General features: G+C 38.2%; 1 protein-coding gene across 4 annotated transcripts; it reads right to left on the bottom strand.

The window, feature by feature from the left end:
• Nucleotides 1–149: 149 nt before the first annotated feature.
• LOC124216587 (uncharacterized) lies at nucleotides 150–15,553 on the bottom strand. 4 transcript variants are annotated; one of them, XM_046621245.2, is made up of 7 exons: nucleotides 15,279–15,553; nucleotides 10,449–10,592; nucleotides 10,178–10,339; nucleotides 9,374–9,550; nucleotides 7,578–7,847; nucleotides 1,623–1,849; nucleotides 150–1,264 (listed from the first exon to the last, which is right to left on the bottom strand). In XM_046621245.2, the coding sequence occupies exons 1-7, from the start codon at nucleotides 15,466–15,468 to the stop codon at nucleotides 1,142–1,144; spliced, it is 1,293 nt and encodes a 430-aa protein (XP_046477201.1). In that variant the 5' UTR covers nucleotides 15,469–15,553; the 3' UTR covers nucleotides 150–1,141. The 4 variants fall into 4 exon arrangements, with proteins under 4 accessions (XP_046477201.1, XP_046477202.1, XP_046477203.1 ...); XM_046621246.2 differs by having other exon boundaries at nucleotides 7,650–7,847; nucleotides 15,279–15,552; XM_046621247.2 differs by having other exon boundaries at nucleotides 7,710–7,847; nucleotides 15,279–15,551.
• Between the last annotated feature and the right edge of the window lie 167 nt (nucleotides 15,554–15,720).

Here is a 15,720-nt window from a genome sequence, read left to right on the forward strand (position 1 = left end):
AACGAGAAACGGAGAAAAGGTTTCCTTTTTTTTTTCGTTCCTTTTTTTTGTTTTTTTTTTTTGTTTTTTTTTTATTCAGTAAAAATTACTCCACACCGAATGTATAATTTAAACACCAACGTTTTTTTTTTTTTTTTTAATTTTCATAGTTTTGTTTTGTTTTCTTTTTTTGTTTTTTTTTTTTTTATTCCAGCATAATCCATATAAATTCTCTCACTCCACGCGATTTCTACCGCAAACGAATGAATAATCTCACTATACGGATATTTGTTAAAAAATTTCTTTGCAATTTTATTATACCGTGTATAATTCTATCCAAAATCGTTAGTCGCACAAGTAAACTTGCAGGTTAAAATGAAAGCTAAATAATATTTTATATAATAAATATGCGGGTATAATAAAGTATACCTATATAGAAATACATTAGAGTATTATACAATATAATTGGACTTAAATTTAATCATAGTATATAATGTTCGCGTTTTTTGTTTTTTTTTTTTTTTTTTTATGCGCGAAAGAAGCTACGATTGGACTTGCAAAGAATCGTCGATGAAAATCCGAGCAAGTCATTCATAGCGAAATTCTTTTGTACATAATAACGCACGTTTACTAATTTGATTTTTGATCATTTCAATGTCCGCCTTTCTTTAAGTTAAATATCTAACTACAAGCTTGTATTATTATTACTGCTCTTTCTGTTATTCGAAATGGTTAAGAAAATCGAGAGCTTTCGGATTATTTTTAATGTAACCGATAATTTAACTTTCATAGACAAATGACAGATTATGTAATTAAAGTATTTATCGGGAAGTGCGTGACACTTTTTGATAGAATTTGATTTCTCCGGAGAATATAAATATAAGAGCTGCGTTTCGTTTTTGTTTTTTGTATTCTGTTTTTTTATCTTCTTCTCTCTGCCACAAATATTACAATATATTTTATCATTATTACTATTCTTTTATTCTTTCTTCGAGTGCATATTTTTTCAGTGACTCGAAACATTCGCTCAGAATTATAGTGAAAAATTCTCTCTCTGCGTGTGTGTGTGTGTGCCTGTGTGTATATATATGTATAGTAGTCCTATTTAAATTATCAGTTATTTACACGAACCGTAACTATCGCAGCTTTTAGTCTTCTTCAGCTATACTTGAAAACTGTCGGCTGATGTGCAAGGCCCGTTGTAGGTGGATATTGCATTCGCTTCTTTAGCCAACGGTGGTGTTGTTGTCGTTGTTCCTGACGTACCCGACGTTGTTGGCACTTGCTGAAATTCACGTGATTCGAATTGGCGTTCATTTGGATTTTTCAGTGGTACGGGATAGCGACAAAAATTCAACAACTGTCAAATTTATGAACAATTGCACGTCTTGCAATTGAATATACTACTTTTGCATTTGTTTCGAGTTTTAATGTTTGAAAGAACAGTTGGTGGCCACCTTTGAGGAAGCTAGTGATAAAAAAAAATGATATTCCGACCATTCTATTTCTTTACGTCACAGTACTCGGACTTTCTACGTTACTAAAATCCATAACGAAAATTTTTCTTTCGTTAAAAATTCTATACCGCGGGTCTTGTACAATTCTTTGACCCTTCTGTATTTTCAGCTCGACCGAATCCTCACCTCGGCAACCTCGTCCACCGACGGAAGTAGTTCGTCAGTTGAATGCGGTGTCCTGGGGCTGGGAGTTGGCGCAGACTGTTGCTGTTCCCGTTGACGTTGCAGCCTGAGTTCCTGGAGAGCGAGTCGATGTTCCTTCTCGTTTCTCTCGCGTTCAAGTCTCCGGGCGCTGTAGCTACGCGCGGAGGATGTCGAGCTGTGAATCGAGGCTAAGCTAGGTCGACGAGAACCTGGTGGACGAACAAGACGATTTTCTCGGTCAGAGATCAGGCGGATCTGAGGCGATCTGTCGATTCATCTTTTTCCATTCGACGACGTGGTGGTCGAAAGGGAAAAGGAAAAGAGACGAAAACGGCTGCGTGCAACGTTTAATCCACCGAAAGAAAATTCTAGTTATGGTTACTATGTCTCTTCATTTTTTTCAACCTCAACGAATTACTTTATAGTTCTGGGTAGAAGATGAAAAACGAAATTGGTTACAAAACTTGAAGTAGAGATATCAAACTTTGACGAAATGTCAAAGTACAAAGTTCCGAAAGGGCGTAAATCCGACATGTCAAAGTTCCGGAAGTGCGAAAATGAGAAAATTTAAAGATCCGAACACATTGAAATTCTGAATGATCCAAGATTTTCAGTTTTGTGAATTTCTGGTTTGGTCAAATTTCACCATTTTGATATCTCTTTGTTTTGGATTTTCGATATTTTTACTTTCGGAATTCTGATCATTCTATTTTCGGGTTTTTTCATTTTTTACACCCATTTTTTGAATCATACTACGCCCCGTGAGTATATTTTAATATTTGTAATTTTACTCGATCGGAACTTTGCTTAATCGTAATTTGAATTTTCGGAATCTTGCATTTCGAAACTTTGAAGCGTCGGCTTTCCGACCATTCGAAACTTTGTTGTTTCGTCAAAGTTTGATTTCTTTCATTCAAATTTCGTCACAAAATAATTCGGATTAGGCAATTTCGGAACATCAACCCGACCCTGCAATGAAGTCGAATGTTTCATTAACCAGAAAATATAACACTGACTACAATAATTTATTGCATTGAATAGTTACTAATTCTACCAAACTTTCTTACGAGTCGAATAATATCCAAACCGTTGTTGAAACGATACCAATTTTATTAAAATCGTCTGGTAACCATAACGAATAAAAATTTTCTCACAGCGCGCTTGCGTGCTTTAGTGCTAAAGCGCATGGATGATCAGGAGCTGAGCTTAGCGCCATAAAACTATGAGGATATAGTCGCAATAACGATGCTCTCTATCTTTACCGATTACTCATGCAAATTCGATACGATTTATTACGACACGTGATCCAATGTATTCAGTTAGCCTTTATTTTTGGTCAGCCTCGAACGAAGGTGAGCTTAAATTTTCCTTATTCGGTAAAAACGGATGCTCGGTAATAGGGTTTAGGTATAATGGCCTCTGGCATTCGGCCAGACTTGTAATAGAACTAGATCGTACACTTTGCAGATTTTGAAACGATAAACCAAGTTTAAAAGCTCCGCGGATTTTTCTTCAGGGAAATAAATTCTCTGCGAAATGCGAGTCGAGATATGTACCCGATTTATCTTCTCGAATCTCCAGCAGATTTTTACAGGAATAGAACACGAGAGGAAAAGTGAATAAAATTTGACAGGTTGAAGCTGGATTTTATTCATCCGGATTAAAAATTTTCTCTAGCGTTCTTGACTCGTCTGTAAAATTCATCACAACGTTCAATTACGGAGACAAGTTTCCGGCCCTCGGAAAACTATTATAAAATGATCGATAACCACATTGACTTGTGAAAAAAGAAATCGTCGCATGCGTCATTCATGCCAATAATAAAATAATATTGGGCAAGTACAAAGTTTGAAGCTGTATAAAGAGAGGATATCGTGCGATGAATGAATGCAGTATTTTATCGTGAACAGTGAGACTGGTGTAGGTGTGTGTGTGTGTTTGTAATTATTGTGTATTTATACGAGTCAATAGATTAATTAATTTTCATTTTTAAGGAGCAATGAATAAGTGAAAAAATTTATCTTACAGATGCATGTACGTATGAAACTTTTATTCTATACTGCTTGGTTTGTCAAAGTAACAAAATGCGATATAGATTGCGGTTTTTATTCAAAGCTGGCTTTGATTGTGTTAGATAAAAACGTAAAGCATTCAACGCCTAAAGCAATTAATGTGCTCAAATATATAATTCGAGTTGTCTAACCCCGGACAGGCACTAAAATAGTTTAATTCTTATTTATTTTAAAAACATTTGGGTATTAAAATTAAGTTTTTGTCAAATTAATTTTGAAAAAGCTACAATATCTGCCCTGCCAAAGGATAGATTCCCGATCAAACCGCAGTCTGAATCATATTTTTAATTTCTGTGCGGTTTTTTGATCGAATTGACGATAGTAAGTTTGTCGTGTTTCGGTGACCCAAGTGTAAAAACATACGTATCATAAATAATATGAAACAACGATTGTTTCTTTCATCAAAGAGATAGGAAATCTTGCAACTGATTTAACGAACGCAAAAATTGTTGAGTTGTATATGATAAATAACGTATAATATAACTATATATCATTATATGATAAATTAAAAATTGTTAATTGAATTGTGGCTAATTTTTCATGCGAGGCTATCATATGTATATATATATATATATACCCTAGGGTGATCCTTACTTGGGATGTTGATGATTTGTTTTCCGACCACCCCCCAAATCAACTATAAATAATTCAACAACAATTTCCTAATTCTTTCAGATTTTTATATCAATTCTAACCCGTGCCTGTAAATGGATGGATATCACCGTTTAAAATGCACTTGTTTCAGACACATTCTCAGCATATATTTTATTGTAAGAGTGACGATGTTCGAATCAATCTGTAATTGCGAAGATTTAGTGAGTATTAGTACTACTATCTGAGAAAAAATTCACATCATCGTACCAACCAATCTCGACGAATTGCACACCCTAGAAATTTGACTTTTTATTTTTATTTATAAGAAATGCAATTGTCTATATTACCTGGTATGATGATGTGAATTTTTTCTCAGATAGTAGCACTAATGCTCACTAAAACCTCACATTCACGGATGTTTTCGAACATTATTACTCTTACAGTAAAGTATATACTAAGAACGTGTCCGAAACACGTGTATTTTAAATTGTAAAATCCTTCTTGTTACAGGCACGGGTTACAGTTGATATTAAAATATGAAAAAAATTGTGAATTGTTTTTGAATTATATATAGTTGATTTGGTGCGGTGATCCGGAATAAATTCGTCAACATTGTAAATGAGGACCACCCTAATATATATATATACTATATATATGTATTACTACAAGTGTGTGTGTGTTTATGCGTTATATCAGATATGTGTATAAATTGCGAAATATTAGTATATTATATATGTGTATGTAAGTATGCGTTATACGGTGCAGCTTAGACTATCTAGTGCGAAATCGCATTTCTTCAGCTATACTATATGTATCTTGCATTTCTTACCGGAACAAGCGATCATTTTTTCTATTTTTTTTATTTGTAGTTTTTTTTTCTGTGTGTGTTTTTCGTACTATCGTTCCTTTTCTTTATTTCGTGCGTTTAATGAAAATAGTGGCCGCTGCCATCTTGCCCTCTCGTTACGCACTCTAACGAATTTTCAAATTCTCTCCTGTATACACGTGTGTGTGTATTCGTAATGCGGGGAATTGATTTTTTTTCCTAACAATAATTGTGCTTCTCTGTGTGGGTATGATATGTTTTACCGTTGATGAAAGAAATAGAACTATATGAGAGAGAAAGAAAGAAAGAAAGAACGAAAGAAAAAAAAAAAAACATTCGATCCGATTTGAGAAACGCGCGGAAAGAAACGAGAATGAAAAAAAAAAAATAAATAAATTACAAATATATGAGAAACATTGCTCGGAGGAAGGGATTCGTTTTTTAGAGCATATCAATTTAAACGAAAATTCGTATAATATTATACAATTGTTGTGTTCTTGTTGGCGAATGAGGTGGTCCAATAGGTGTGTAATGTATGGAGTTCGTTAAACGACAGGGAACAACGCAAGCACATCAAATAAGGTACACGATTCATGTGTGAAGTATAACAGGTATGACGATATTATGCAAAAGGTATAGAGAGTGGAATATTAACGAATCAAACATCGAGAATACGAGGCACCACATTACTGATATATGATAAAAAAGCTGACAAACATCAAAGTGTGTTTAACCGGGACAAGCAATTTGTATTTCCGAAGTTTTTCTGCTTTCTTTGACTCATTATTTTTTTTTTTTTTTTGTCCTTTACTTCTCAAACAACGAAAGTGTAATTTCAGTTATTTATAAGGCACATGTATAATATGCACACACGTATGATGCACGGTGGACAGATAACAAGGACACATTATAAGTGACAGAGAGCGTGAGTGAGAGAAAAGAATTATCGTATGGATTGATGGGATTAGTTTACGGGATCGAGGATATGTATTTTTTATGGCCGCAGGACGATCTGCGGCCAAGAAATTATAATATATCGAACAGAACCGGCGCGTAGATCGGTGGAAAAAAATCCCTTTCGTTACTTTGGAAAAAATTCAGCAGTACCATGTTTCATATATTGAAGCAAATGAATTGTGGAAAATTTTATGACTCGACAACGAATTGTTCAATTTGATTCGAGTATGATTTACTCGTAATTTAGTAGATCGACTTTTATCTGCATCTTTTTTTCACAAGAAAGGAATTACCAGAAGCATTTTTATTGGTAATAACGTAAACAACATATTTTTCAACGAGAGAATAAACTCATTTTATAACTAGAGTCACGATTCGATTTTTCTTTTTTTTTTTTGTTTTTTTTTACAAATGGTAACTTTTTGAAGTTGAAATTGAATTTTTGCTCGAACACGTACAACTCTTCTTACTTTTGAGTACTCTTCGCAAAGATAAACGATAGTTCAGCAATATCCAAGAATACTGTCTTCAAATTTCAAATGAATCGGTCGAGCAGATTTTGCAATTGTCGATAACGTTATTGTCAATAAAGATGCATTCCAATGATTGAATCTAACGAAAAAAAAATGAGGCTGAAGCTACATACGATCTATATAGTTCTTGAATGAAACAAACCTGAAACGAATTGAACAATTGGTTGTTGAGACATAATTTCCCGAATATCCCTTCAACCCTTTCAGTCACGCAATTTAGTTTTTCAGTTTACCTGAAAATCCCAAAAGAATTCAGGATTTTATATAGAATATAAGAAATGAGAAGTAAATAAAATATAAGTGTGCCATTATAGCGGTTTCTGTGACCGAAGGGGTTGCCAAACCAGTAGGTTGCCAATTTTGTAATACATCGAGAAAAATTTCATTTGTTAGTAACTAGAAAAATGCAATAAAACAAGTATCGTTGAAAAAACTGTTTGAATATTGTTGGAATTACGAAAAACGAGCTACGCGTAACGATTCTTTTTTGGTAATTGCAACGCAAAATCGGTTTGTTCGGTTTACTCTACCTTTTTAGTTGAACAAGGCTTTACCATCAATTTATCGTTGCACAAGCATTAAATTTTCGCAACAGTTGCAAGAAAATCTAGCAACAGTGATCGTAATGAGAAAGAATAGCAACGGATACCAGACTTTCCGGTAACGGCTAGAAAACTAATTTTCATTTTCTACCTAGAACGATATTTTTCGATTGCGGTAAAAAATGAAAATAGTTAAGGACTGAGCGTTAACCGGAACTAAAAATTTCTCTCCGTGTACAACGACTAGAAGAATTGATAAAAGCTTGTGGCACTTGAGCTTGCTAAAAAGTGGGCTTGCAAGAAGGTTATCGCCGTAACGAAGGGGAGCTTTTTTCCGTCCGACGCATCCTGATCTGGCCGATTTATTTTCGTGTCGATAGTCGGAGGGTGTGAAGCGAGCTACGAGGTTCTACCGAGGCCGTCCGAGGATCCCTCAGCAACGTCGCTAAGGGTCCGTCGATGCCTGTTTCCACCGTTTCCACCACCTTTCGTTGTCGCTTGGAGGTGGCACGATATAAGCAAGATGGCGGCGGCCCGGGCCGCACCTGCTCGCGAAGCGGGCACCAGGGGCCCGCGACTTCCGCCGCTGCTCGGCCTCCTGGAGAACGCAGAGGCCAGGGCGCTTCCGCTGCGTTGGCTAGATCGCGAGGACGGCCGACCTCCGTGGAGTGTCAATGGTATACCTGCAAGTCGATTATGGTATTCGATTTTTCTCTACCTGCCGCTTAGGGTGCTTCATTTTTTTTACTTGTTTTCTTTCCTTCTCTCTTTCTCAAGGTACCACTGAAAAAAGAAAAAAAAAAAACAACTTGTCGCAAGACCCGGAGGAAGTAGGAAAATATTTTGATGTCGCTGCCAATTATTGTAATATTTTTTATTTATTTTTATGTGCACACCTTACGGACTTCTATAAATTTATAAATCAGTTTATCCTTTTTTTTTTCGCATCGTGGTCCGATTAATCATTGTTTATAAAAATTAGTACTCAAAATGAAACGGGGACGTCAAGGTGACGCGATACTCCTGTTTCGGTGGCAAAAACTGTTATACAAATTTCTACGAGACGATTTTATTAATCTTTCGGACAAACGACGAGACGAAAAAAAAAAAAAAAAACAAAAATAAACTAATGTATTTGTAAGTTCGTAAGGTGTAGAGATAAAAACAAATAAACAATACTACAATAATTGGTAGCGACCTCTAAATATTTTCCTACCTCCTCCAGGTCTTGCGATAACTTATTTTTCAGTATTTGTCACGAATTTTTCGAGTGGCACCTTGAGAAAAAAAAACTTTCAAATGCACCACCCTACTGCTGTTATCCGCTTCTTGCACGAAGCCTAAAACTCGACGCGGGACACGCGGTGAGGCGAATATCCCCATTGCTTGGCTGCGTTGTGTGTTACTTTATTTTCTATTCACGTGGACTTCGATATTTAGAGATATATACGTTGATGTCAAAATCGACCAGGGCAACCCATAAAGAGGATATTTTGCTTTACACCAAAAGTCGATGTAATTATACGTCGATTATAATTATTTTTTCATTGTTTCAAAATTGTATTCATGTACTGGAACATTGCTACATTTTACCGCAGAAATGTTCGGATAAGAATTTTCCTCCAGGTTGTAGAGTCAAGCGATAATTTGATCGGAGATATGAATCTGTTGTTTGATTCGTGTTTATTGCTAGAAAAAAGTCACGTTTAATCGTGATGAAAATTTCTTTTATACTCTAATCATCATGAAAATCGTGTATCATTGTGATTTGTCTAAATTGTAAGTATAATAGCATTAATCTTGACCCTGGGATGCATGTCATGTCAATGTATAATAATTATACAGCTGTCTTGTGATCCGAACCGTTTTATTAAATAATAATAATCAAAGGACAACGAAACGTAGAAAAAGAATAACTTCGGTGAAATTGTGTTGTAATATCTGTAACGTCAAATATTACATTTACTCGCGGTAAGATATTCGAAAAATATCAAAGGTGAGTAATATTTCCCCGTTTGTTAATATAAAAATTACAAATACATATTATACATACAGATGTATAAAATAAATGTTCGGTATATGTATATTGTATATATACATACACGGTATAACGACGTCGACAAACGCAATATGCAAACGACACGACACGCAAAACAGTTTGAAATCTTCTCTAATACAACTGGTTTACATCGAAGGGTATTTTACTTACCCGTATCGCTTGAGAATAGCATGGGCGGTGCGTGATTTGCGTTCGCGTAGTGTCTTGGTCTCGTATATCTCGCCCTGCTGAATAGTTTCAGGACAAAGCAGATTAGGGCCGTAAAGATCGCTAGGCCTGAAGCGACGCCCAGCAGCGTTGGTACGTCTGTTGTTATCAGCACCAGATCTGCGCGGGGAATCAGTAAATAAATAGCAAGTGTGTGATTATAAATTAAGCCAAGAGCAAGCCAGACTGTAAGAAAAAAAATTTACCTAGACTTCTATTACAGGTACACGATCTACGGTTGCCCGTTCAATTTAACACAATCTGATGTCAATATCACACTGGATGTTCGATGTCAATTTACCATCATATAACGTCAATCTAACATCATTTGATGCCAATATCACACCAACTGTTTGATGCCAATTTAGCGTCATATGATGTCAATACAAAATTATCTGATGTCAACGCCACACCAGATTTTTGATGAAAATTTAGCATTATATGACGTCAATACCACAACGACCATTTGATGTCAATTTAGCATCATCTGATGTCAATTTAACACTTTATGATGCCAACATAACATCATTTGATGTCAGTTTCGGATTTCAATTTGACACTAATTAAATATTTCAATCTAACATTCTCCAATGTCAATACAACATTGCATGATGTAAATCCTATGCTATTATACGATGTCAATGTGACACGGTCTGATGTCAGTATAACGTTATATTATATTAATCCAACCCCGCAATATCTGATATATAATCCTTAATAATTTTCACACGTAATGCAACAACTCACCCTCGGCGCAGAAGACTTTTTTGCTGGGTCGCGATAGCGCGACTCTGTGGTACCCCGTTTTGCACTCGCAAATAGCGTTGTGCTGAACCTGGGTGCAGGTCGCGTACTGATCGGCAAACGTGCAGGTGGCCCGATAAAAGCACTGCTCACCAAGTTTCTTGGCTGTGAACATAATACTTGGAGGTTTAGATTGAACTTGCAACCGGCCACCGAAAGCTTTTGGCTGTTTTTAAATGTTTGAAAAAGAAAAAAAAAAAAAAAATACTCATACGTTTGGCACATCCTTTCGCAGGACCGAGCCTGACTGGGAAGAATTTTTCGCACTCGCAATGAGCAGTAATTGGATCGCAGAATACATGCTGAAGTTCCGGATTGCAGGTGAGGTCGCACGGTGAGCCAAGGTATAGTCCTCTTTCTGAAATCAGAAGGTTTCCAGATTACTTCAGCCCCCATTCGGGTGAAATTTGTCATTGTTGACGTTTCGTGGATCAGTCGAGGTTCCAATGAACCCGAAAAAGCTCCTCCATGAATTCGTGACGCCACAGCTATTGCGCTCAACTTTTTGGAAAGATAAAGAACGGCTTCTCTGCAAGCCTTGGACGTCGTCACATCGGCCATTGTTAAGGTGTTATCGAAAACACGATAGCTGTGCGCCAACCTCGTCGAAGGACAATGGAATTTAATTTTCAAGCACATCCTCGCGTTTTGCTTATCGATGACAGATCTCAAGAAGGGTGAGAGATACCGGCTGCTTTTCCATTGAATTCGGCTCGAGGCGCGGAGAGGAATTTTAGCCCAAGGCACAAGGTGACTTCTGCGCTTCTTCATATTCGAGCCGTGTCTATTGTCACTTAGGAGACTCAATTTTGCGACTTTTAACCGACTTGAAACGGTGCCAGAGTTTTCTCAGAGTTTCAAGTTTGAAGAGGCGGATCAGCCGGGGGAAAAATTCCCTCTGGCGCAAGACTCTCGGGACTTTTGAGCGTAAGACGATCCTTGTATGTGAACTCTGGTCTCTGGCACCGATTCCGGACTCTCTCTCTTATCATTGGTAAAAGTTCTTGGGCTTCTTGCCCGGGTTTATCTGATTCCGGGGGCGGTGAAGGCGGTGCGCCTTGACCTGGTAATAAAATACCGACTTGGGTACCAGTTGGCCAATTATTAAGTCGCGTTAATTACCCGAACTTAAGGAGGTTGGGCTGCCAAAATTTGGCGCTTTTTAGTAATTTCTTCGAGGGATAGTCGTGCAGTGATTATTAATCTTAGTATTGTGCTCAAATCGTTATTGAAAATACAGAAATAAAAGATATTGGAGTTGTAAACAAATGCTTCGATATATCAATACTTTATTTAAAGTGACTCCGAGATGTTAAAATATCTAGCATCTAGATTTCTTCGATTTTAATGTATAACAATACCATTTTATTCGGAATTGTATTTTCTACAATAGGTTGCTGAAATTTTTTTCGTTTCCATTTCATTACTCCAATGGATATTACCATTTGTTTACAGTAATCTATATCGTTTCAAATTCTGTAATATCAAACATTAAACAATGCCAATATCACTAGACAAGGGTGGTTCAGTGAATTCATCGAAAATAGTTTTCTGAAGAAAATTAGCCATCGTAAAGTATGATAAAACAAATCTACAGATTGTTTTGAATCACTTTGAAGCGATTCGAAATCAATACGTCGTTATCTACGATCTTTTTGTTCGTAATTTTAGTACCTATTTGTCTATTTTTAAAGGGCTTTTTGTTGCTCACGAATACAACAGCGTAATGAATATTCAACGCACGAATGTATTTCAATAAAACTGATAAAAATATGTCGCGTTTCGAAAGGTGAATTTGGTCAATAATTGATACTACCCTGCATTCCTTCCGTGCCGAATAATAAATATTTGTACATACCGCGGTACCCGTTTCAAGTGGCTCTTCGAAGCTCGTGCATTGCGGCAGTTTCGTGATTTTTATTTTTTCTTCTATTTTACCGCAGCAATTAAATTGAGCTACGCCCCGGTAGCAGCAAGAAGGAGAACTCCACGTTTTCCATTTTTCTCTGCTCTGCTTTTTTCCGGTTTTCGTCGCTCTGCGCGTCATTAAAAATTAAAGTTCAGCCATTCCGAGACTTGGGAATTACGATTAAACGTGACTCCGATATATTCTTAGAGCAGCTTTTTCCCTCAGAGTCTGAAATTTCTCAATTTCCAATTACGTAATCGATGAATAGTCGAGGTGGGTTTTTGTCCTACGCTTACGGCCGAATGAGCGAAATAATCACGCTATATTAAACCCAATTTCTCGCTCGGCAAATTTATTAGCAAACCCTAAAAGCTCGGTGCCGTTGCTTTCCTCTTGAAATCTCGCTTCGCGTCAATATATGAAGCTAATTGCATCGTGCAAAATCGATTTTCGCAGCCACCGGCATTGACCTACAATTTCTATCAAAGATACCGTATCTGAAAGTAATTAAAATACGTTGCGAAAACGACTCGACGGTCAAATCAAAGAGCAGAAATTTCTAACGATAGGAAAAAGCGGTAAGCGCAGCGTACATACGGCCGAGTTGACGCAATTTCCTGGAATTAAGCGTACTTAAAAATCAACCGTCAGATTAGCTTGGAACAAGACGCGTTAAACAATCGTCTAGGTCAAACGATTTGGATATTATCAACGTCTGCGGTATAAGCCGTGTAAACGTAAATTGGCCGACACGTCCGGTTCGCTTCGCGTGACAAATTGTCGTTTACAAAATTCTTGAGTTGTTCGGAGTGTGGGCGCGTTTATCCGACCTGAGAATCAGCCGGATAATCAAGAGACAAGAATCGCCTGGAGCTGTAGGCATTCGGGATGTGAAAACGCAGTAAACAAACCGTCGGGATCGATTTCCCGAGGGCGTATTTCACTATTTCAGCCTTGGGAAATTCTCCCAGACTCGGAGACACGAGAAGGGGGGAAAACGACGTGTAATAAGAAAACGAGAAAAAAAAAGAAAAAAATTCTGGCAGGATGTGGCTGTCATATCCAACCAGCGGTTTATTCTACTCTCGAGGAGCCGCGAGCTTGCGCGAAGATGAGTAGGAATCGATGAACTTCTCGTACAAAAGACGCGAACAATGCCGGTTCACCAGAAGCAAAGCCCAATAAATTTTACTTTTAACCCCTGATCAGCTCAACTTTTCCTCTGATACAAAATCACTAAAAAATTGGTCGAGCAAAAATTATATCTCTAATTACTTTACGTTAGACGCTGCAAATTTGTATAGAAAAGATGAAACACTCCCTCACGAGTGGATCGAAAAAGCTTTCCAGCATATTTGATCAACTTGTTTTCATCTTGAGTTCTTGAAAGCTTTGTACACTCGTCTACCGCTATAATAGAATCATTTGCATAATTGACGACTTCCGGTCAGCGTCTCTGGGTTTCGCAGCACAAAATACAACCAGGAAATATTAATACACGTATAAAAAATAGACAATTTTATCCGCCTACGACTAATTCGCGATAAAAGAAAGAAGAAAAATAAAAAATTGCACCGAAAACAACGGAGACAATTCTAAAAATGGTTGAAGACCAAAAGTGCGAATTCATCGATGGATTTAGGACGGAATTTAATTGCAGGACCTTGATTATAACTGATTATTCAAGGAGGTTGGCATTGAGGTTACATAATCAAGAGCCTCGACCATGCAGTTTGGATTTTAACCTCGTGAAAGCATTCGGAAATAAACTGGAAATCGATCCGCAGATTATTCGCTGCACGGTTTTATAGGCTGCACCAATCGATACTTACGTTTCTGTAATAAACTAGGTCCTAAAATCGGCCGTATTCGGTTTAACTTTTTCATCATTCACATGCGAGCGAAATAAGATTAAAATTTTGGGTTACTGCCTGAAGTGCTACGAACTAAATTAAATCCGGGGGAAAGATTGATTTCGAGATTTGAATTTCAGAAATCGCGAGAACGGCTGAAAGCTTTTATTTATGCGATTCGTGAGATTCGAGCCATCGAAATAAACTATGCAGGCATAATCTGAAAACCGTCAACACGCAGCTCGGCGGCAAAAATTGTAATTTATTCCTGCAACGGTATGCTTTTGAATAAAATAATTCATTCAAAATGATTCCGCTCCACGGACAAAGGGCATAGATGAGTATCATGTGCTTGCATAGGTCGAATTAACACGCTGATTGCACGTTTGGCATTCACGATACGTTGCATACGTTATACGTTGTAGTACTTGCCGCGAGAGCGCCGAGCTTGCAGCATCCATTAAAATCAATACAGAGTGAGTGCGCCTGCAGAGCGAGCGCAAGAGCGCAAAGTTTCACTTAAACCGTATGACAAAAAAATGATACGCAAAACCGAAGAACGATTTTTTAAGCTCGTTTTTATTTCTACTTCACGGGGTTCACATAATTTTTCGGTATAAATTTCTTTCCATTCAATATGGCGGCAGTTTTACGCTGCAAGCTCGTTGAAAATCTCAGTGATCTAAGATTTCATGGGTTTCCGTATAGAGTTGGAGGTTGAAAATATTATATGCTTCTCTTAATTTTCTGAGAGTCTAATTGCGATTCTGAGATTCATTACAGATCCTGAAACGCGGAGATGATGATGATGATGATCTTCTTTTACGCGGCTACGCGCTGTGTTGCGTTGCTAAGAATTCACGCAACGGTACAGCGCAGCATCAGATCAATTTCAGAATATACCCGAAAAGAGAAAGACGTAGAGAGAGAGAGAGAGAGAAAGGGAGAGGAAAGAAAGAGTGAGGGAGATAGAGAAAGTTTCTAGTCAGAGGAAATTGGGAGATTAGAATTTTCAGAACAGATTTCCTCAGTAGGAAGAACCGAGATCGTGCTTTTCGGAGCTTTTAGGGATGGTTGATTGGGTCAGGCAGTATTATTCGGGGAATCTATGCACGGTCAAGAGTTCTGTTGATCAGGGTCTGTTTTCAGGCGAAGGGCAAAAAAGCTCGGGAGGATAACAGGAACGTTTGGAAAATGTCCGCACCCGTGAAGCTCCGGGAAGCTCCGAGAAGCACCGTGCACACGAGACAAACTGGGAACGATAAGAGGATCGGTTTCTTACCTGTTGTGTTTGCGTCGATGAAATCCTCGTCGCTGTCCTCCGGTGAGAGGGGTGGCTCCTCGTCGTAGACCGCATCGTCCGTTGAATGCCGAAGGTCATCATCCCCAGGTTGGGGTGAGGTCGGAACGATGAGGAGAACGAGGCAGGATAGCCAGCAGGTAAGTCTCAGGGCGCCGAGAATAACACTCATCGCCCCCGCGGCGCGAGACAGCCCCAGGATCCGGACACCGGCGCATCGGCATCTTCGTGGTCCGCCCGCCCCCTCTCCAATGCGCCCGGAGCGACGGCAGCGCCGCGACGCGTACCGACGACGACGACGACGAGGAGGAGGAAAGCTCTCCCGCCCCTCGTCGACCATCTCGCGGCAGCCTTCGCCAATTCGGAGCGACGCCGAGTCGCCGCTTTGAAGATTTCTGCAAGCTCCGTTGGCGCTGCGCGGCAA

Source organism: Neodiprion pinetum, chromosome 4, assembly GCF_021155775.2.
Source record: "Neodiprion pinetum isolate iyNeoPine1 chromosome 4, iyNeoPine1.2, whole genome shotgun sequence".
In the NCBI taxonomy this organism is placed as follows: Eukaryota; Metazoa; Arthropoda; class Insecta; order Hymenoptera; family Diprionidae; genus Neodiprion; species Neodiprion pinetum.

Excerpts from the sequence above, each read along its gene's own strand:
- LOC124216587 (XM_046621245.2), bottom strand. The coding sequence starts at position 15,468 with ATGAGTGTTATTCTCGGCGCCCTGAGACTTACCTGCTGGCTATCCTGC. Across the intron at positions 10,340-10,448 it reads TGCGAAAGGATGTGCCAAAC|CCAAGAAACTTGGTGAGCAG; the intron begins GTATGAGTATTT and ends TTATGTTCACAG. Across the intron at positions 1,850-7,577 it reads GGGATCCTCGGACGGCCTCG|GTTCTCGTCGACCTAGCTTA; the intron begins GTAGAACCTCGT and ends TTCGTCCACCAG.